This window comes from Tympanuchus pallidicinctus, unplaced genomic scaffold (assembly GCF_026119805.1).
Source record: "Tympanuchus pallidicinctus isolate F22 unplaced genomic scaffold, pur_lepc_1.0 scaffold3, whole genome shotgun sequence".
In the NCBI taxonomy this organism is placed as follows: domain Eukaryota; kingdom Metazoa; phylum Chordata; class Aves; order Galliformes; family Phasianidae; genus Tympanuchus; species Tympanuchus pallidicinctus.
In genome coordinates, this window is record NW_026294747.1 from 18,437,648 (window position 1) to 18,459,762 (window position 22,115).

General features: G+C 48.9%; 2 protein-coding genes across 4 annotated transcripts in view; both read left to right on the plus strand.

Moving 5' to 3' along the window:
- The first annotated feature begins 15,142 nt into the window (after positions 1–15,142).
- LDLRAD3 (low density lipoprotein receptor class A domain containing 3) overlaps positions 15,143–22,115 on the plus strand; it is a 197,580-nt gene continuing 190,607 nt past the window's right edge. The window contains exon 1 of one of the 3 annotated variants that reach the window (XM_052693333.1): positions 15,143–15,887. In XM_052693333.1, coding sequence (XP_052549293.1) covers positions 15,851–15,887 — 37 coding nt within the window. In that variant the 5' untranslated portion in view covers positions 15,143–15,850. The remainder of the gene's footprint in view (positions 15,888–22,115) is intronic. The other 2 variants (XM_052693332.1, XM_052693331.1) reach the window with 2 other exon arrangements.
- FJX1 (four-jointed box kinase 1) lies at positions 17,139–19,484 on the plus strand. Its single transcript, XM_052693334.1, has one exon. The coding sequence runs from the start codon at positions 17,139–17,141 to the stop codon at positions 18,291–18,293; it is 1,155 nt and encodes a 384-aa protein (XP_052549294.1). The 3' UTR covers positions 18,294–19,484.

The window sequence follows — 22,115 nt, forward strand, 5'->3', positions numbered from 1 at the left end:
GATAAAGACTAGTTCAACTCCTAAAGTGTTTATGACTTAGCATTTGTTATCCTGAACGCTTGCTATCTACAAACTTCCCTAATAACCATCTTATACTTGTTACAATTTTGCTCCCTGAGGTATGCTGTGGAAAGGATTCACTGCTTAACTACATGCTGCACCAAGAACTGTTTCTCTAGTCAGTTTTGGATAGGCTACTTTCCATTCCATGAAATTACCCCGTGGTTCCAAAAAATCAAGGCAGACACATATCCCTGTGATATTTTCTTGATGTCCTGTCCATCCTGCAGTCTCCCATCGTGCATCTGAAATGCAGTGCCTGGGATGAGGTGATTATCCCATTGGTGTTGTGAGCACACAGCTCATGCACGGCTACCATTTGGATGTTCCTGATGAACTCCTGTCTTCACCTGTGCAATCCCCCATTATTTTCAGTGTGGATCTCACTGTTGTGCAGTATACGTGCAGCCCCTTTGATATGAGTTAGCATGTGCCATTGCTTAATTTTACTGTAGGGTTCTTGGTTTCTGTTTTCATGTACTTTTTTCCCATATGCTCAAGTACACAGAGACAGCGTCCCATTGCGTGATCACTATAAGATATCTGAAATTTTTTCACCAAAAATTTCTCATGTTAGAAACGAGAAATAGTAACATCACAGTCACTAACGAGTGATTCATCATCATTCTGTAGAGCTTTGGCAACATGTCAGAGGGCAAATGTTCAGAAAAATAGAATATTTTCCCAGTGTTAGTAAAATGTTCAGCAAAATAAATATGAACTCCCTGGAGATCACTAGCAATAAACATCTAGTTGCAGCCTCCACAGCAATGCATCATTCTTTCTGTTATTTTCTGTAGTTCCCCTGGATAAGGAATGTATCTGTGAAAGATTAATCTCTAGATAGTGGATTTCCCATGAAAGGAGTTTACCTTTTTTGTAACTTCTTTTGACTCTTCAAAAACTAACACTAGGGCGTTCCAAGCATTAATTGCCAACCTGTGATTTGGTCTGAGGTGCAGCCCTGGGCAGGTGCTATTGGAGAGATTCTGTCAGCAATGCAAATTGCCATGATTTAGCCATCTTACCTGCTGTGTAACAAAACTTGTTTATGAAGAGAACTAAATAGGTGCTGGGCCAGAGAGATGGTGAGATCCATAGCATATTCTGCAAGTGCCTTTACTTGAGGCAGAAACCCTTCTTTGGAACAGTTTTCCATCCCAAGTATGATTCCTGGTTTCCAGAACTGCTCCACTATGGAAGATGGGCAGCAAGCACCTGCCCGAAAGGGAAGATGTTAGTCATTAAACAACACTGATAGCCTGCCAAAGGGAAACTCTTTGGGAGGCTGAGCTGGCTGCAAGTGTTTGTTAGCTTCTCCAACTCCTTTATGAGAAAGAAGGGGGAAGTGGAAGATCTCTAACATCAAAGCAAAAAGACCAGATGTTGGTCGTGGTCAGTAAAACTGAGACATTCACAAAGAACAGGAAATCTTAGCAGGTGAGAGGATCAAAGAAACGTGTTTTCACAGGAGAAAGGCTTTTCTTAACGTGTGGGAATAGTCAAAGTCAAAGCAAACTGTTCTGTAACAAGGAAGAAAGGAGTGAAATACTACGACTGAAGAACAAAATCATTTTCATCACTTGTTCAAGTCAAATGTCTCTCAGAGAAAGGTGAGAGACAAGCATTCACTGCTTTGTCTCTATGTTCTTGTATTTCTGCTTTTATTTAAAGTAAGCCACTTTTTTCTGGGGACTTTGCAACCAGTGTTTACTTTCCCTGCATAGGTATAACAGTGCTGTCTCCTGCAACCCAAGGCAGAAATGCCAGGAAGAGATGCTCCTATGCCTGTACCCCATGGGACAGCAGCTGCAACGATGCTGGCGTGACATGGCCACAGAGCACTTGGGCACAGCAGTGGCTTGTCAAGGAGGGTAAGCCAGCAACTCTGAGGGTAGTGCCCTCAGACATGTGAGGCAAGGGCATCTGGTGGGGAGGTCCACAGTCAAAGGAGCTCTCAAATAGATGCTTATCCTCATGTGGATAATGTTTAAATGGGTCCTTAACGCCTTCTTAAATGGGATAGACCTAAACATGCTTGTCAGCCAGTTATGTTATCCCAAGTGGGTAGAACTGTCACATTGAGATCATGATCTGGTTTAAATTGATCTATCAGACGTGAAGCTTGCAGAGTTTCAGATGTCTCCAGAAGTGTAATTATCTTATATTCCTGGCACAAGGGATTAGCAGCTGTTTTTCTTTATCCTTTGCTTTTTCTGTCTCAGTCTCTTTAAACATGTTATTCTTGTGCAATGCAGAGAAAAATATGATTAAGTTCACATGGTTAATAACATAGCACAGTTTGTAGGAGGAGGAAAAATATTGATTAGGCCAAGTGATATAGCTGGAAAAAACAGACAAGCTTTTAAGCACACAAAGGATGAGTGAGCCCAGCAGGCTGTCAGTTTTCTCAACCGTATCATTTGGTTTAACAAGAGCAATTTCCTCTCTGTGTGCTGGCTCATGCGGATCCTCTTGGGGCACAGTCTGGAGAACACGCTGGGAGTGAGGGAGCTTACTGAAGTCTCCTTAGCACCCCACTTAATGAATTGGCATAGACCTGGGTGAGAAGAACCTTATTATTATCCAGTTGCCTTGAAATTACTCTTAATTCAAGTCAGGATAGGGTCAGTTAAAAATGCAAGTATTTATTCATGGAATCCAAACTAGCCAGTGTTGTCACAGAGTTTATAACACGTAAAGTAGAAGCAATGGAAGGACAAAGCACTCTTGAGACGTGATAGGGAAGGTCTTTCTCTTGCCATCCCTTGCTTTCTCTCTGCTGTCTCCCAGCAGCTTGCTGCATCCTGCCCCATGCTCGCATGGGCAGTGGCCTAACCACTCTTCTTTGTTAAAATTTGAGTTGCCTGATTTTCTTGATGTCTTAAGTTTCTCCGTGATGAACCAGGTGTTATTTTCAGTTCCTGTCTGTCCACAGGCCCAGGCATGTGATATTTTCTGTGTCCTCCCCCTGCCCTCATGCCTACCTTGATGTTGTGACCTTACACCAAACCACATACTTCACAGCAATCTGTACCTTAAGCAGTGTGCGCTTGATTCCGGTCCTCTCTGGGATAATCACGTACTTCTCCTCAGCGAGTTTTGACTAAAAGCAGACATGTAGAATTAACCTCTTTGCAGCAGTAGTGGATTTAGGGTTGTTGACTTGTAATATCTTTCTTCTGAACTTATTCAGAGAAGTATCTTACCTTCGTGCCTTTTAAGAATTAATGAATGCTTTCTCACAGCTCTGAGCAGGGACATGAAGACTGTATATCGTTTCTTACACGAGGGGCTGAGACAGATGGGCTGGCAGCAGGATTAAGCTGAGGTGTGTGTTTGTTTTCATGGCCTAGAATGAGATGCCCAGACTGTTGGGTTTCTGTTTAATAAATTCGGTTTGTTCTTCTAACGTGATAAGAGCAAATTCCCAACAGCTTCCATTACTGCTGTCAGTGTCATGTCAACTCAACGTTGGGGTGATGGTGGGCACCTAGATAAGTCAAATGCAAATAGCTGAGAAGCTTGCTGAAGGAGTCCAGATGAGGTGTTTGGGTGTTCAAGGCCTTTCTGTTAACAGAATGGTGGATAAATTCTGCAGAGACCCGACTGCTTCCCACTGGTGGTAAAATAACATAAGGCAACTTGTGGCAAAAGCTTTCTCTTCATGTTACTTCATACAAGAAGCACAAAGCAGTTTGTAGAAGTGCTTGTTTCAGGACTCTCAGTATCCCAGAAAGCTGCTGAACAGATGCTCTGTTCGGTGCTGATTTTGTTCCTTTAACAGTCTGGGGTGTTTTGAGCCCACAGACAGGGCCAAAGGAGGCTCAGCTGGACCACATGCCGCTCAATGGCTCTTCAGCAGAAGCTTCTGCCCTGGCTGTGGCTCCTCAGTAACATTTCCTGAGCTGCAAGGAGAAGCAGAAAGCAAAATAGCAAAAGGAAGTGAGATAAGCTGGTGCTTCTGTTGTTCCTTCTATAAATGAATGAAAAAGGCCTGAAAAGTGGGTCTTCTGATTCTCAGAAAGGCTTCATTTTCTTCTTATGTCTTATCCTTTGAAGCATCGGAAAAGCCAAGACTTTGCTGCTTTTTCATGTGAAACTGAATGGATATCTCTGATATCAGCTGTGTAGAGAAGACTGACCTGAATCTTTAGAGAACTGATATTTTTATTACAGTTTTCCACAGAGGGATTGCATTAAACATGTACTAACAAAGCTAACTAACATCACTTTAAACAGCCTAGATACAGTTTACATCTTCTCAGATAATTACACTGTACCTCTGTCATAGATATCCTAATCCTCTTCATTCTCAAGCTATGTATGCAATTTACCAGGAAAAAAAGTAGAGACAAGATCTGAATTTTTCCTGTACAAAATATCCACTGAAAAACTAACACCAAATGCCTATGAGATGAAGACTCTTGCAAGACTGCATTATAGCTAGGGAAGGTGAAAAAAAGGCCACGAACCCATTTGTTCCTCTCCGGAGATCATTCCCAGCAGCTGAGGATAGAGCTAATTTTGCATAGGGAACCTTGTTTCAGCTCTTAGTGTGGTACTCTGGCTGGGGCTGTCCTGAACTGACAGCCACCAGCTTTGGGCTTCAGCACTGCTGCAGCAAGAGTGTCCTCAGATCTCCCTGCTCCAGTTCTGCAGGCTGCTTGACAGATCCAACAGGCTGACAAACTGTGAAAAACAAAAGCTTTTCCATCTTCAGAAGATGCTTGTTGGAAGGATGCAGGGTCAGATCCCACTAGCTGTTAGTTCAAAAATGTTGTGTCCTACCTCCGCGCGCAGTGTTGTATTGGGGTTGCATTCAGGAAATAGCATGGGATTTCCACTCTGCTGCTGCCTAGCAGGCTGCCAAGTGGCCTGTGAGCATGAGGCAGGCAGCAGGGAGGCTGAGGCACCAGCACAGGGCTGTCCTCTGCCAGCTGGCACCAGGTGGGAATCCTTGCCATGAGCAGGGCACTGGGAAGGGCTCCCAGCTGGAGCACAACGCCTCATGGAATGAGTGTTTCTCACTGGAAAGCAGACGCTTTGGTCAGAAATGATCCCTTGGGCTGGAATGTACCTGGCTCCAGTTTTGAGGAAACTTGGATGAAATTGTGAAAACTATAAACTGTTTTGTTTTGTTTTGTTTTGTTTTTTCATTTACTTAGAAATTGCTGAAACTCAGGAAACACAGATCCACCGAGACAGAAGAAAAAGCAAAAGGTTGTCATTATTCTCATGTATCCTTTTACCTGCTCTTCACTATGCCTTGCCAGGACACACATTGAGAAGCTTAACAAGTCCTCAAATGAAGGAACACAACTCTCTTTCTTTCTATACAATGAAAGCACATAGACTTATGTGACATCAGACAGAGTTATTCAGCAATGATGGCCTTTGTACAAGAGATTTTTTTTTCAAGAATAAGACGGCTGTGACACTAATAAAGCTAATCAGCTATAGCTTCTGTATGATGATTTTCTTCCTTGGATATCAAAGGACTTCACAAGGAACGGCATTCTTATCCTGTCAGCATAGAATAAGGGAACAGATACAACAGAATTGAAAGAACTAGTCCAAGATCAAATAGTGAATCAAGGGGAGAGGAATTAGGCCCTGTTCCCCACAATTAGCTTGTCCCATGGCAGGTACTGAAGGTGAGAGCTTTGTCCTCAGCCTGGTCTTTGGACGGAGGAATTCACACCAGTGGCATTTCATCTCCTCTCTCTACTGCTGCTTCTGATCTTCATCCCTTCCTGCCTGCTTGGCACAAGCTGGAGCACCATACCTCCTCCTCCTCCTTCCCATTGGGCTAAACACACTGCGAGGGCCTCAAGGCAAAGGGTAAGGCAGCATCCCCTGACCGGAGGAGGAAAAAGGCTCAGACAGTGGGAGCAGATGAATGAGGAAAAGAAATGGGGTCACTTGCTTGAAATTTAGGTGTCATTCCCATTGGACACTGAGGAGTGAGACCTTGTGGTGTCATTTTCTTAAAGAAAAAAACGTTAAACACAGAGTGGAACATTGCTCTGTTTTTTACAAGGAAATGTGTCTATTTCACGATGACTTGCAGGTCTTTGTTCATTAGGAAGCAGTAGTTCAAAGGGCCTGGAAATCCAGGTGCTGCGCTTTGCAAGGGAAAGGCCTGGCAGTGCCTTACTCAGCAGGTGACTCTGTGGCTGTATGCAAGCAGCAGTGTCAGGGCTTGGTCGCACTAAATCCTCTCCGCAGTGGATAATGCACATGCACCTGAGAGAGTCCTAACCCAAACATTTTATAGTCTCTCTGGCACAGACACTTTGGAGCTTGGAAATTTAGGGAAGGGGAATGGTTTCTCAGACATCTCCAAGGAAACTTGTGGCAGAAGTACAAACACGGTAAATTCACATCTGCTGGGCTGAAGCTGTGTCCTGACTTCAGAAGTCAACTGAGTACTTTCAGTACTTCAGTGCATTTTACCTGCCTGCCTTCTGCAGGCATTTACTGGAAACTGCTGTGCCATGACAGTTAGAGACTGAGATCCACAGAGAAAATAAATGGAACAAGAAAAGCCTCTCTTGGTCTGCTCTGGATAGAATCAGAAGGTTTATATATGGAAATTATCTTTTTGCCAAGGGTGAAGGGAGACCTGGGAAGTGTCTGCTCCATGGCCAGCACCAATGAATGTATACATCATCTTCTACAGGAGCTGTCAGATAGCACAGAGCAGCTGGGTGTCACCAGAGGAATCTCTGCTTTTTGGGGAGGGGAGGAGAGAGGAGGGGAGGGATCTCTCCATGACTCAGAGACAGGGGGCTCGGCAGGGGCAGTTCAGCCAGCTACTATGGCTGGATTAACAAATTAGGTAGATATGTTCCTCTCTCTGTAGTTACAGCACAGGGCTGGAAGGAAGAAGGCACAGTCAGAAGGGATAATGCGGGAAGAGCTCAGTTTCCACATGTAGTGTCAGCTGAATGGCTAGAAGGGATTCTGATGAAAGCCAGCAGCCTGGAGCAGGATCCTGCCTGTTTGCCTCTAGTGCATGTATCTCCATGTTCAAGGGCATGTGATCCTGTCTCCTCAGCCCACATAAAACACAGCATTATAAATTACTGATATTTCCCTTTCTCTAATTCCCAGTGCTTAAATTAATGCTAACCCTATGTCTTTAAGCTCTGTTTGTTGCTCCTCTTGTTGCCATAGCATTTAGTGTTTCCATGTTGGAGATTTCCTTTTCTTTTTTTTTTTTTTTCCAGACATTACCCCATCAGCACAGCTCCAGATCTGGGATTCCAGCCACTTTTGGCTAATAGGAAACTCGTTTTTGTTGCTATAAAAGTATCAAGCCATGTAAATGCTAGTGGCTTAGACCTGGATCTTCGTGTCTAGGAATAGCAACAAAGCTCAGTGAGTGAGAGAGGGAGGAGCACAGACCTCTGTGCATCCTAGCTCATTCCTCAGAGCCAGCAAGTCCTTCCAGGGACAGGGAGAGGAATGGGCCTTTCCAATCCTCCAACACATTTGCAAGACCTATGGGTTTTTTTGGTGTGAATGAACCTCTGGCTTGCACCTGCATTAGAGTTGGCCAAAGCCAGCAGGACCCACCAAAGTGCTGCCCAACAGAAGGGGACTGGTCTGAGTAGCACTGAAAGAATGGGTCATCCACTCAAGAGCGCAGTGTCTTGGAGACAAAAGAAATTTCTCCGTTAGGGCCTGATCCAAGGATGAGCAGCCCTTTAGGAGGTGTTGGTCTACAGTTAGAGCTAGGCTGTCCATAAGGACCTGTAGTACATGGTGGACATGGAAGAAAGTGTGGCACCAGAGCCTCTTACCTTACTCCATCCCACTTTTGCAGTTCTGTCTATCTGAGTGCAGTTTGCCCTGTGTGCTCAGGGTGAGCGAGACAAAGAGTCCCTTGAGAGACTGCAGCAGATGAGGGGGAAAAGGAGAGAGAATCTGAGACTTTTGAAGTGAACCTGCTGCTAAAACCAGGGAATTCGGAGGGATTCAGGCTGGGTACAGTGTGAGTGCTGTATTGCTGCTTGTTCTGGGCTCCTCCATGGTTCTCCAGCCCTTCAAAGCAAGGCCAAAGCTTTAGTAGCACTCGCGGAAGGCAGCACCCAGGCATTAACCTTGCCCAGACACTGCATTGGCCTCAGCCTCTGGTTGCTTGTCTGGACAACAGAAGTAACGAATGGGGTTTTAATTGCCTTGGTAAAGTGTCTGCTGAAATAGGGATGGAAAATATGAGCTAAGCACAAAGTATCACTAATACTAAGCTATTTCTTGCAGCATTGTTAACACTGCTTTCTGCAAATTATTGCTATTGACTCACCCTAGCACTCCCATTATTTATGCTGCATGAAGTGTCAATCTGTTACATTGCAGCACAGATTGAAGGAATGAGATAAAATGCTGCAGGGAATTGGCATGAAGCTTTAACTAGCTCTGAGTAACAGCTACCGCTAATCATTAACATTATGTGTTCAATTAAATTGCATTAGAATAATAAAGCATTCCAGCTACTGTATTATGTCATATTGTAACACATCAGGTGCAGCAGCGCATTCTGGTAATGTATAAGAAAATTACAGAAGATACAATTTTAGAAGTGGGGGGAAAAAAGGTATCATTGAAGTAGCATTGCTTTTTCAGAAAATCCTGAACGCTTCTTTCATTCAAATTCTGTTTGTGGGCCCCATGGATTTTGAGGTGAAACGAATCCAGGATCATTCCTGGAACTTTTCATAAGACTCAGACAGGAAGCGTGGTGCCAAATTCAAACAGTGTTCCTGGTGTCTGCCACTTGTTCTTTCTTGTGGTTTTGGATGAATACTTCCTGGCTTATACTCATGGGCTATGTTGCTGTCCAGGGAAAACCCTTGAAAGAAAGGAATTTCAGCACAGAGCTCATTGGCCCTACTGCCCTGATTTATTTTTATTACTACTAGTCCTCGTATCATTTTTTTGTTGTTGTTGTTTTGTTTGCACATGAAAGGAAAAAATGTTTCTGGCAAAGGGAAGCTGATAAAATCCTCAGGGGAATGTCTCCTCTTTGAACTTTCTTGAATTCCTAGGAGCAAGGAGGGCTGATGGCAGCAAGGCTGAGGGAGCCAAATAAAACGTGGTCAGGGAAGCAGAAAGGGTTGAGAAGCCAAGCTGCTCCCTGTCAGCAGGCTTCCCTGAGCACTGCTGTTGGGGTGCTGTGAGACAAAGTCATGAGCTGAAGGTGCCATGGGAAATCTTTGGTTCAGTTTCTTGTTAGCGCAGGGCTCAGGCATTCCCTCAGGTGTTGTGGGGCAGAGGCAGCATGGTCTGGGTGCTCCTTCTCATCCCTATGCTACTTTTTCCTTGTGCTCCAGGGCACAAATGTTTTCTGCTCCTGCCCTTCACCAATGTCTCTATTTCCCAGCTAACTGTCCTCTCACCTGCCATGCTGATAGCCAAGCTACATTCAATGTTCTGTTTTTTCCCAGTAGAAATATCTTGGAAATTTAATAGCACAACTCTTCTCTGACCAAGGCTGCCTGAAAGGAACTGCTACAGGCAGCCAGCTCTCCTGGAGCAGAGACTGATTTCATCTGCTGTTGTTTAATTTTAAAGTTGCAGACCCCAGTGATGTCATCTTTCTGCCAGTTCCACCCCTGTCAGCACATCCAGGAACACAGGGTGTAAAAGCTCCCTGCTCCAGGAAGTGTCTCAGCTGGCTCTTGGCTCCCCGTGGCTTCTGGAGGCAGAGATCATGTGCACAGAAGGCAGCCACTATCTCACATCAACATCCCAAACTGTACAACATCACAAACTGTAGAGCTCCCAGCATGTAGATTAGCATGGACTGTGTGGCTTGGGTCTCCTCACACACAGTGTGCAGGAGGTAAATGCCAAATTCTGCCCTACTTTGGTGAAAGAAAACCTCCTCCCTCACATCTGTGGTCCTTTCAGCTGAGCACTGTATTGATAAATGCTTTGTCTTCATCATTGGCCTCATTTCATCCAGAGTGGGGAAGAAGGCTCATAGAGACTTGAGAGAGTTCACTTCCCTGTTGGCATGCTGATCATTGGGCTCTTCTAAAAGCAATAAATCATGGAATAACTTGCATTTAACTAGCGATTCTTCGTTGCACATTGATGGCATTTTAACTGCTTCTGGCCATTACAGAACATTTGACCATGAGTAAAGACTGTTAGATTCAACCTTGACATTTTAACGTAATAAAGCAATTAAGATGGGTGTTGCACATTAAATATTTTGCTTCCAGAGCAGAATTCATGATATAAGCCTATCTAGCCCGATCTCAGAGGAGCCTGAATATCTCCCTTCCGTTGCATATTTAGTGAATATTGTGCCTGCCTTGACTTGGCAGCAGAAGATGGGAAGCTCTCGGAGGCTTTGGTGTGCTCCTGAGCAATGCAGCTGCTGGTGAGAGATGCTATCAGGTTATGGCTGCATGGTGCTGTTGATACCACAGCCCAGGGAGAGTCAGTTCCGCCACAGGCAATGCACCTTCCCACCAGTACCTTCTCTGCCTTCCACATGGAGAAAGAAGGCCCAGGGTCTTCACAAGGGCTTTGTCCTCACTGTCTTCTCTCCACAAAAGAGGGGGCACTGAAAGGTGTTTCATGTTGCTGCTTCAGGCTGCAAAACCCTCAGTGCTGCAGCTCAATGAGCTGTTGGTGGCACAGGCTCTGCAGTGTGTTTATAGTTTATCTGAAGAGCTGTGTGAAAGGACAATTAGAGAAATGCAGTGCATGTATATGGTACAGAGCTGGGAAGGTACCTGGCACAGCTGTGTCTGCCTCCATTGCTCCACAGTCCTGAAGTAGACTGAAGTCTGCTCACATGCATCACAAAGCTTCAAAAAATACATGGGTGTTATTTTCTCCATCATACCCTTCCCTGTTGTGCTGTATCCTGTTATCTCCTTGGTCTATTTTGTTTTCTGTTAGTGACACGGTGGAAAATCATCTCTTGTGATGCCCAGTAAAGAGCAGGAGGAAGAGAGCACTGACTTCAGTCTTGTGACTGTGTTTGTTTTTCTCCTCCTTGGGAGATTTATTTCATGACTCTTGTTGAAGTGTTTACAGAAAGTTTGACAGCTAGGCAGAAAGTCATTTGCAAGGAAACTGGGATAAATCAAAACAAAAATGTTGGTCAGCTTCCCAGAGGAAGAAGAGCTCTTTTTTTTGTAATGTCCATGCTGCCCTTCCTCTCCACCCACATGCTGTGGGAGCTTGAAGGCAATACATAGGAGCAGGACAGAGATGAAGGCTAAACCAAGCATGAGATGGAAGATGAAAAGAAGCTCATTTATTCCTAAAACCCTTCTGCTTTTTTCCTTTCTTTAACTTGACGTCAGTGAGAAGGACACAGTCATACACAAATCAGAAGTTAATTTCAGTGACAGTGAACAGTGAACAGTGATAACAAAAATAATACAGTTCTGCTGTGTTGGTATCCTCTAGTCCCTACCAGCTGTTTCCAGCTGTCAAGGAGAACTTGAGGACTGCTTTGGACATTATCAAATAACTTATCCTTACAACATCCTGTTCTGCAAGCTGAGAAACTGAGGCACAGGCAAGCTAAGGGTCACACTTGGTGCTGCAGGGAGATGCAGCAGGGCCAGCTGTAGAAACAAACACCAACGCTCTGTCAGGCCAGATTTTTGGCTGTGAGAAAGGATAAGTAAGAGACTCATCCCTGCACTTTTCTATTTCATCTCTTCTGACAAAAGCCGTGCTTTGTGCAGCACGTGTCAGGTGCAGCCTGGACCCAGCAGTCCCAGACTGGTTGAAGGCTCACAGAAGATGAGCAGCATCTCCATCCCTGGAGAGGCAATGGAGGCATACAGCACCAGCACACAGCACAATGCATAGCCCAGCTGCAGCAGTCATGCAGGTCACACCTTTACTTTGTGGCTTTACAGCCTGAAGCTCCAACCAGGCACCTCCTCATTGCTGAGCTGCTCAGTGGCACCAAAGCCTTTGCAGGCTGAGGAGCTGGGCAGTGCTTTGGGCCAGTTCAGTTGTGCAGGAGCTGAAATACTTTCCCGTTTGCAGATAACATGTTTGGGTTTCACTGAGAGCTAGAATACATTTTGACATTTAAAAAAAAAAAAAAAAGTTATAGTATTTTTAATAAAGGCTAGTGAATAAAAAGTATGCTTATGGCTTTTAGATATTGGGCAGAGCCAGTTTGGGCCTGCAGCCCTTGCCCTCTGAAGGATATTTTCCCACTGCCATTAGGATCATAGAGGGAACACCATAAGTAAAAGATTCAAGGTAAAGACAATCACAGGCAGTAACTCTCTCTTGCTTCTGACTCTTTATTCATTCCTTCAGAGGATGCTAGCTAAATAGCAGATAAGTAAATATGTAATCAATGAGACATTTATTGAATATTAATGCTTTGTTTATTAGGGCTTAGAAATTTAAATAGGTCCCATTAAGATGTAGAGTGCACAGCAGGGAAACTTCTCAATGTCACAGACCCCAGTCACAGAATAATGGTGAGCTGGGGCTTTCCAAATGGGAACTGCTTCGTGGCTGAGGTGTGGGGCTTCTTCTGTTTGCTGTCTCTCACCCCGCAGCAGCAGGCTGCACACGAGGACACCTCCACTGCAGGACGAGCCATGCAGAGCTGCCCTGACCCGAGCTGACTGGTCCTCTGGAGTCTGAGCTCAGGGAAGCCATGCAAGCACAGTGGAATTCCTGCACTCGTAACCTGAAACAGAGTTTCTGAGCTTGAGTTGGCTGTTGCAGCTGGATTATATCCGGGCTCAGCTGGCTTACCTCCAGTTTGGCTGTCCTTCCCTGTGTCAAGGTAGACCCTATTTAGTTTCTTCAGTAAAGACTGAGAACATCAGTCACTAATGTAACAGCTGGAGCGTGCAGAAGCATTATCACAATAGGAATTGCAGCCACTGTCAGCATTGCTGGTGGAGATGTCTGCAAGGAGGGGTGGAAATCCCATCATTCAAGCCACATGAAACCACACAAGCAAAGTATGGAGGAGGAGGAGTCCCCACAGGAGAGAGCCTCAGCACGGCCCGGTGCCAACGAGCAAGCCGTCACCTGAGAAGGGCCCACAGCTCTCCTCAGGAGCCGACTCTATCCCCACACAGGGCTGGAGGCCGCGTCCTTTGCTGCACACTGTGAGCTCAGTGGGCCCTTATGCAGGCCTGAGTGACGAGGGCCAGGCTAGGAAGGCCCTGATGGGCAAGTGCAGGCCCCGGTGTATGAGGTGCAGGCTGAGGTACTCAGCATGGACAGCATACAGCTGGCTATGCCGGCTGTGTGGCACAGGGCTGTGAGGGCCAGGAGCTGGGCCTGCAGCTCGGCGTGCTGCTGGCTGCTCACCGGCACGGCTGGGGTTGTTACCTCATGGCTAATTACAGTGCTTTCACCAGCCCTGCAAACGCTGCACACTTTTGGCACTTGCTGAAAAGTTTAAGATGTGTCCTGGGTGTGTGTTTGCAATAGACGCTACGTTTTACGAGCGTTTTTTTCCTTCCTGTAACAGTAGTAACTCTACCTTTAGCCTGGCCTCGTTTTTCTAGTCAAGTCTGGTCAATCCCAGTCTAACCGGGCCCTTCACAGGGCCTACGTGCCTGCAGAAAGCATTAGAGGCAGAAGGATATTTTTAACGGTAAGGGTAATTAACCCCTTGCCCAGCTTACCAGAAGATGATGGAGTCTTTTTTTAAAGACGGTATCTTTCTAAATGATGCACGTTTCTTTATAGGTCTGCAGTATGGGGGTGAGGAATAGAGAATGGCTATGGGCTGTGATCCAGGTGCTTTGTCCTCCTCTTTTCCAGAAAGACACCGCTTTGGGGTCTGCCCTCTCTCTTGTGTTACGCTGCATCAAGGCAACTGCCTGGAATAACTGTGCAAGCAGCACTGAGCAATGTTCTTCTCGTGTGTGTTTTGGCAGCCAGGAGGAGAATAGATTTGCTATCAATATATATGACAGGAAAATTGCAGGCAATGGGATCTAACCCTTCAGGAAGCCCTGTCTGAAAGCAGGGGCACATACCCACTGCATTATTTATCCTCTCACATGGTGATTACACAAATTGCCTCAGCAATTTCACTGGAAAAGGTTCCTTGAACCTCTTTACTTCCCACCCTGAAAAAAATGTGTTTTATGCAATGGACACAGATGGCTCTAGAAGGGATGTATTCAGGGAGGGCAGGGAGCTTTGGATGCTGCAATACCAACTTCTCTCTGCATTTGCAGCTCACCTTTAGCAGGGATAAGAGCAAATTCCCTGGCGGATCGAACACCATCAAGCACCTGACAAGTCTTATGAACACTTTCAAGAGCCAGGCTTGAGAGCTCGAGCACTTACTCATTTATTGCTTTGATATTAAAAACAGAGTCACAGATATTAAAACAGAAAGCTTCTGAGTACAGGGGAGATATGATCTGTTCTGTATACGGAAATTGCTCAGCTTCATGTTCTACATGGCGCTTCAGATTACAAAAAAGACCTACAGAGTCCCATTTGTCAGGGAGCTTTTCTGAGGGACCGAAAGCAGAACATGAGCAATAGAAAAGCTTCCACATTTCCAGCTTGCAACTCTGCAAAAATCAGCCCCATGCCTAAAGTGTGAGGTCCCTAATACTCCTCTCTGCTATGAGATTCAGAGCCACCTGCTTTTCTTCAGCCGTGCAGTCAAAACAACCATCTGCAAATCCCACCCTGCAGTTGCTGGAGTTCCTCACAAGAGGGATACTTCTAAACTAAAAAGTGCAAATCCATTGTGATGCTTGGGCACACACACGGACTACAGTGATGATACCTTTGTACAAAACACTTCTTTAATGGAAACAGTAAACAGTGATGCTAAGCACATAACTTTGTACAGTAAGCTTTTGCCAGTGTAACTTAATCCAAAAATCCAACTGTTCCCCAAGAGGAACAAGCTGCATTGCCAGTGGCATTGTTTTGCTGGTAACTCTGCATCTGCACTAGAGCATTTTGCAGGCAGTTCCTTCCCCTTCCCTCCCCCCCCAGCATCTAGGCAGACAGAATGGCTCCCTGGCCATGGGAAAGAATGAGGAGACAGCATTGGGCAGCTGTGCTCAGCCCAGCCTGCAGCAGCAAAGCAGTACTATATGTCTGCTGGTACAGATCAGGGCAACATAAAAAGATCCTGAAAACCACATTTTCACAAATCCAATGGATGAAAACACAAAGGAAGCATGGAAGGACAAGGAACATACAGGACTGAAGAAGTAAGAGCATTGCTTTCCACAGCCCATCCACAGCTTTTTTCACCTTCTCAAGCAAGCTTAATTCCACACCTGCACCTGTCCCAAGAGGAATTGGAGACTGTTCCTTTAAAAAACAAAAAAGCCAACAACAAAACAAAACAAAAAACCAAACCAACCAACTAAAAACAAAAACCAAAAAACAGTGAAGGTCACTAATTTGGGAACTCATTGGCACCAGCTGACTGCAAGGAGCCACAGCTACTAAATAGGTGTGAGCAGTGGTGGGGAAGATGTTAGAGAGAAGTAGTGCTGTTTGGTAATCTGAGGTGTGAATTAAAAAGAACACAGACTGAGCTGGAGAAGTCCACAAGTGGGAAGAAGCTGCACAAAGAACTTTAGGAGAGTCAGCCTAGGAAGATAATGCTGGACTGGAGAGAGGCATCCCTATTTCCACCAGAAGCCTGGACCAGAACTCAGAGTAAAGAAAGGACTTGGAGTGCTGTGCTGTGCTACTGAGAGACCACACTGAAGAAACAGCTTGGGTTCACCTTGTTGCTGCATACTGGGAAGCAACTGGCAGCCCTGCTGAGTTAATGTGGTGGTCCCTGGGCTCAAGGACTTGGCACAGAGGTGAGTGAATTCTGGCAGTGGGAATCCCCCCCTCTCCCCAAAGGCAAAAGTGAATGTAAAGTGTCTGTCGTTGCTTGCAGAAGGGTGAGAAGCTTCTGGGCAGGATTACTTCAAAAGGGCTGATCATGGTAGTCCAAAGATGTCTGTGCTAGGAACACCTTCCATAACAGCAGGGAGGGGGCAGTGGGACTGTGCAAAAGCCTCAGGCTGTAGGTGTCAGGTGGAGATATGTGATGCTGATGCAGATCGGAGCTTGCCCGAGCCCTGATCCCGTGCTCAGCTGTGTTGTGCTGATCCCACCATTCCCCAGCCTGTCTCTGGGCCTGGCTTTGTAAAGTGGCTGAAACTGAATTAACCTGAGAACAACAGAGGGAAGGCAGAGACTTCATCTTTTTGCTTGTGAGGGTGCTGGATCTGGCCAATGGCCAGTCTGTCTTCCCTGAGATGAGCCTGGGAAGCCCAAAGGCTGCCCTCGTTTATCTGCAAGCTGCTCACAGGGGCGTTTGTGAAGCAGTAATGAGACACCTGGTTGACCCAAATAGATCGGTGATCGCGGTTTCAGGAATGCTTAACGTGCTGTAAATCGAGCAGCAGGTCAGCCAGGCTGACGTTTAACACTATACTAATTGTCAGGTTCTAAAAACACTCTGGCGTGCCGTGGCGACAGGTCGAGCAGCGGCACGGCTTCCAGCAGCCCTTCGGTCTTCCCGCAAAGCTGTTACAGGGGGCAGCGGTACCGGTCGCAGCTCTCGCCGGGCAGCGCGGAGCCTCCCCGCAGGGTCGCTGTGGGCACGTAGCGGGGCCGCCCCACCGGGAGCGCTGCAGCTGCAGCGAGGCGCCGCGGCCGGCGGGAGGAGCTGGCGCGCCGCGGCGGGAGCTCGGGCTTGCCGTGAGCGGGCCGGGGGCGGGCCGGTAACCCGCGGAGAGGTCCCGCGCCGGCCCACGAGGCCCGGCCTCAGCCCGAACGGAGGGGAGCCGGGGGCGGGCGGGGCCGCTCGGAGCCGGAGTTGCGGCGCGCGGGCCCTCCTGAGCTCGCGGAGTCGCCGCTTTAAGCGTCGCGCCACGCCGCGGGGCGGGGCGGGCCGCGCGGCTCCCCACGTGGTGCGGGCCGGTGCCTGCCGGCCGCGGCGGCGCGGGGCGCACTCGGCGCGGGGCTGCCGCCGGGGCTCCTGCGCTCCGCGCCGCTGCCATGCGCCGCGCCGGGGCCGCCCCGCCGCCGCGTCCCGCAGCGGCGGCGTGAGGCGCGGCACCATGGAGCGGGGCGGCCGCGCCGCTCTGGCGCTGGGGCTGCTGCTGCTGCTGTTGCTGCTCGGCGCGCTGCTAGCGCTGCGGGAGCCGGCGCCGGGGCCGGCCCGGGGCGAGGCGCGCGGCGGCGGCGTGCAGAAAACTTTCCGGGCGCTGCTGGCCGCGGGACGGGAGCGGCAGCAGCAGGACGAGGGGGAGGAGGACCCGCCGGCGGCCCCGGTGCGGCGCGGCATCTTCTGGAGCCGCGAGCTGGAGGCGCGGGTGCCGCCGGGCTTCGCGGCCGAGGAAGCGGCGGCGTGGCGGGCGGCGGCTCGCGGAGCCCGCGTGGCCTCGCTGGAGCGCGGTGGCTGCGGGCGCAGCTCCAACCGGCTGGCCCGGCTGTCGGACGGGAGTCGCGCCTGCGTCCGCTACGGCGTGAGCCCGGAGCAGATCCAGGGCGAGGCGCTCTCCTACCACCTGGCCGGGCTGCTGGGCATGCAGCAGCGGCTGCCGCCCATGGCGCTGGCGCTGGTGGAGGCTCGCGGGCGGCAGTGGGAGCCGGTGCGGGAGGAGCTGCGCGGCTCGCACTGGGCCGAGGGCGCGGTGGTTAGCTTGACGCGCTGGGTGGACAACCTGACGGCCGTGGTGGCTCCCGCGCCGTGGGGGGGCGGGCGGCCGCGGGCGCTGGCGGCGGGCGAGCTGGGCGGGCTGCCCGCGGCGCAGCTGGTGGAGCTGGTGCAGTGGAGCGACCTGATCCTCTTCGACTACCTGACGGCCAACTTCGACCGCCTGGCCAGCAACCTGTTCAGCCTGCAGTGGGATCCGCGCGTCATGCGGCGTGCCACCAGCAACCTGCTGCGCGCCCCCGACGGCGGCCTGGTCTTCATGGACAACGAGGCGGGGCTGGTGCACGGCTACCGCCTGCTCGCCACGTGGGACCCCTACAACGAGCCCTTGCTGCGCTCCGTCTGCGTCTTCCGCGAGGGCACAGCGCGGCGTTTGGCCGAGCTGCACCGCCGGCGCAACGCCGCCGCCGAGCTGCGTCGCCGCTACCGGGCCCGGGAGCCCCTCTGGGCACGCCTCGGCTTCCTGTCGGAGCGGCAGGCCGAGCTGCTGCAGGCCCGCGTTGACTTCGTGCACCGCCACATCGCCCAGTGCCGCGCTCAGGCCGCCGCGCTCTGACAGCACCCGCCCTCCCCGCGCCTCCGCTCCCTGTTTCCCCGCTCTCTGCCTACTAGGGCCGCGGAGGTCCCTTCGGCCTCAACTCCTCCGTGGGATGTGGAAGGAGTGCTTTCAACATGTTCTTCCTCCTGTGGCAAACGAACCTTGGCACTGGGACCGAGGACTGGTCGCACGAAGGGGCACCCCCTGACTGGCGAACTGCCCTCTCTCTGAAGCTTGGCTCCTACCGATTTCCCTTAAGGAGAGCAGACCTGTCGCTGGTACCGTGTCCAGCCGTGAGCGGGTGCTCTGGTAGCTGTTAGTCTGTGTTGTGGGTTCATCTGGTTCTGCTGTTCTGATCCCCCAAGTGTGTGTCTGTAGTCGTCGCCATCCTTTGATTTGACGGTAAAATAACAGACTGACGGTGACAGGAGAGGACCCCCAAAGCATCGCTTTGTGCTGAGACTTGGGCGCAAAAGTTAAAAGTGGAGGAAAAAAAAACTGTTCCATGCACTTTACTTTGACTTTTTAATTTTTTTATAAACAAAAAGACCTTTTTATTTTACAAAGTCTGCCTTTTATGTACATTCTCTATGTTCATAAGCTTTTCTGTAACATACTAAAGAAACTGATATTTCAGTAAAGCGTGTTGGTGATTTGCCTCCTTTGTGCTGACTGCCTGAGCTGCGCTGCATTCCGCTGCGTCCCGCTGCATCTCAGCCACCTGTGTCCTCCTGCCTTGTGCTGTGTGGCTCAATCTGAGCCAACCCGCCCCTGCTGGCACGCTGATAAGCCGTCGGTTTTGGAATGCTGCCCGTGGGTGATATGGGCAGAGCTGTGCCAGATGCTTGGGCTGCATCCCAGCCCTGTAACGGGGTCACTTCTTGTGTTGCTGTGCCCTGCGAACCCCTGTGGTGCCGCCTGCTTTCGGGTCTTAGCCTCCTCCCATTCCTGCTATCTGTGCTGCCAGAGCAGAGCCTGAATGGAATAAACTCGTAGAACTATAGAATGGCTTGTGTTGAAAAGGACCCCAACGATCATCTAGTTTCAACCCCTCTGCTATGTTCAGGGTCGCCAACCTCTAATAGGAAAGCTCTTCCTCTGCTTTGCTAAAATGGTTTTTTAATAGAAGTTTTGTAAGTTCAGCAAAGTGATAGCATATTAGATAGAACTTTATGAAGTCTACTTTATGAAGTCTCTTTGGCCACAAAAGTGTTTTCTGTTTTATTTTGTGTGTGTGTGTGTATGTATATATACATATGATGTAAGACCCCAGTTTAATGAACAGCTCTGTTAGCTGCAGCTGCAGCTGCCTCCCAGACAGTTCCCAACCCAGTGCCCCAGTGGCAGGACTCCATTGAACTCGCTTCCATAGTTCTGCATTTCTCTCTGGGAACAATGCGCAGCTCCCATGTGACGTTCTCCATTTACATGACAATGCTCAGTTCAGCAGTGTAATTCTTCATTCTTCAATGCTGTTTGTCAGCCTCCCTGTCTAACTGGGAAGCAGCAGCTCTGTCACATTCACCTCATGAAAGCGCATTCAAATAAACTACTGCTGGTGTTGGTTGTGAGCAAACGGTGTGCCTGAGCTTCCAGGGTTTCGGTTCTGTTTGAGTATTTCTATGAGCATTGGTATGGTTTGGATTACCAATGGGAAAAATGCTCTCTTGCAGTGTCTTTGGAGCCAGACCCTACAAAATTGCACATCTCAAGCAGAAACAGTTTTCCATCTGACTTTATACACTTCAGCTGTGTGCAGGGTGTGCGATGGGTTGGTGATGCTGAGCTGTGTGCTGGGGAAGCCACATCCTGCAGGGAGCTGTGCTCGTTCAGGGGCTGGGGAAGGAAAGTGGGCACTGCGGTGCTGCTCTGGTGCAGACTTACTGCTGCGCTGGAGAAAGCCCCCTGTCACCATTGTATTAGGGCCTTCTGTGGGGTTTTTTTCACGGCAAGCTGTGCTTTGTACATTCTTGCTTTGGTGCATTCTTTGCGTTCCTCTCCCTCGCGACGCGCCATCAGAGCCTGGGCTGCCTCGCAGCAGAACAAAGGGCTGCAGTTTGGTCCGCCTTCCCCTGCGGGAGACCTCACTGCTTCCAGGCTCTGCAGTGCTCCAGTGCTTTCCTTTGGGCAGTGAGGTGGGACGTGGGACAGGCTGGCCACTGCAATCTGAGGCTGACAGCCCAAGACAGGGAGCTGAGCGGCATGACGTCAGCTTGAGGCAGGATGCTCAGCACCTACTCTATGCAGGGCAGGATGGCTGCTGCTCCCAGGGTGAGGCTGGTGCCCATGGGGAAAGGCGTCTTGGTTTCTATCTGCACGCATCTGAAGTAGGTGGAAGCTGGACATGTGTCTGTGAGGTGTGCCAGCCCATTGCTGGGCTCAGGGAATAGCTGGAAGGAAGGAAGTGAAAAAAATAGGGCTGGTTGCACTCTGGCTGACTGGCGCTCAGCATGCTCTTGTATTGCTGTGCAGGCTTTGTGGTTTGATTGCCCTTTGAAGTGTGGAACACTTTTTAATGGTAATAATGCTGAGAATTTTCTCATCGGCATGCTAGGTGGTCTGGGATGAGTTTGGATATGAGCTCACATAAAGACTGAACCCATTTGCTCATTACTCCCAGTTTGCAGCCACAGCACAAACACTGCCTAGACTCAGCTGCAGATTGTGCCCACATCCAGAATCCGTACCACACATCACCCTGCCCTCTGCCAGACCGCCTTCCTGATCCCCAAAGTTTTCAATGGCCCTTACTACGTTCAAGCTGAGGAGAAGTCATTGTTTCCTTTGTTTCATTAGGAGTAACAGGGTTTTCTCATCTTTTGAGTTTCTACCAATGCGGTGCAAAATCAGTGCCATGCATTATGGATGAGCTTGGATGTAAGGACCTGGAGGATACTATGATTCTGTGTTAACTTCCTTTCATACCAGCTACACAGTGAAGCAACTGCTCTGTGCAGATAGCCTCAGTTTTGTAGCCACCAGGGATGAAAACCAGGCCTGTGGTGTGTGGAATGAGGGCAGGCTGAGCTCCTCCTGACCCTGCTGAAGGGAACATAGTGTTTGCTTCCTTCTCATTTTTCAGTCTGCTGTCCGTATAGTGATTCTGCCTGCTTCTCGCCATTCCAGCCGTGATCAGCGTGTGCACATCAACAGAAATTCCCTTCAGAAAGCAAAGTGTACACACTGACGGTTCTAACAATTATCCTGCCTGATAGGGATTACTCACAAAGCTGGTTAACATTTCAGATCTTGGTTTGTGTGATAGCTAGAAAACACAGGTGTGCCAGATGGAGCTTTTGATGCATTAGAAATGAGAGGATTCTGACTTGTAACATTTCAGATGCACTTACATCTTCTGGAAATTGTTGGGAAAGGGCAAATACCAGGGAAGCATTCTCAGCATCTCTGTACCACTGCCGGGGAGCTGGGATGTAGCACAGGTGGGTAGCACCTTGCTACCCCGCTTGTACAGAGGCTGTACTGGTGGCTCTTGTGTCACAGGGAAGCAGGGATAGGGAAGCACCACCAAGCTGAGGTGGTTCCTGTTTTGGGTCATGGTTGTCATGCAAACTGGACAAGAAAGGGAGGGGTTTATGTTTTTGTGTCATTATTTGCTAGTGCAAATAACACCTTAGGAACACAGCAGAAAACAATCAGGCCACTTGCTGCTGTTAACTACTCAATTTAATTAATGTTCAACCCAGTTTCAGAACAATGGGGTTGAAAGAAAAAAAAGAGACCACACGCACCTTTGTTGCAAACTCAAAGCAGTCACAGATGTCACCCAATGTTGGAAACCCTTCCAGTGCCCAGGAGGATGTGATGCTGATTGGAACTTAA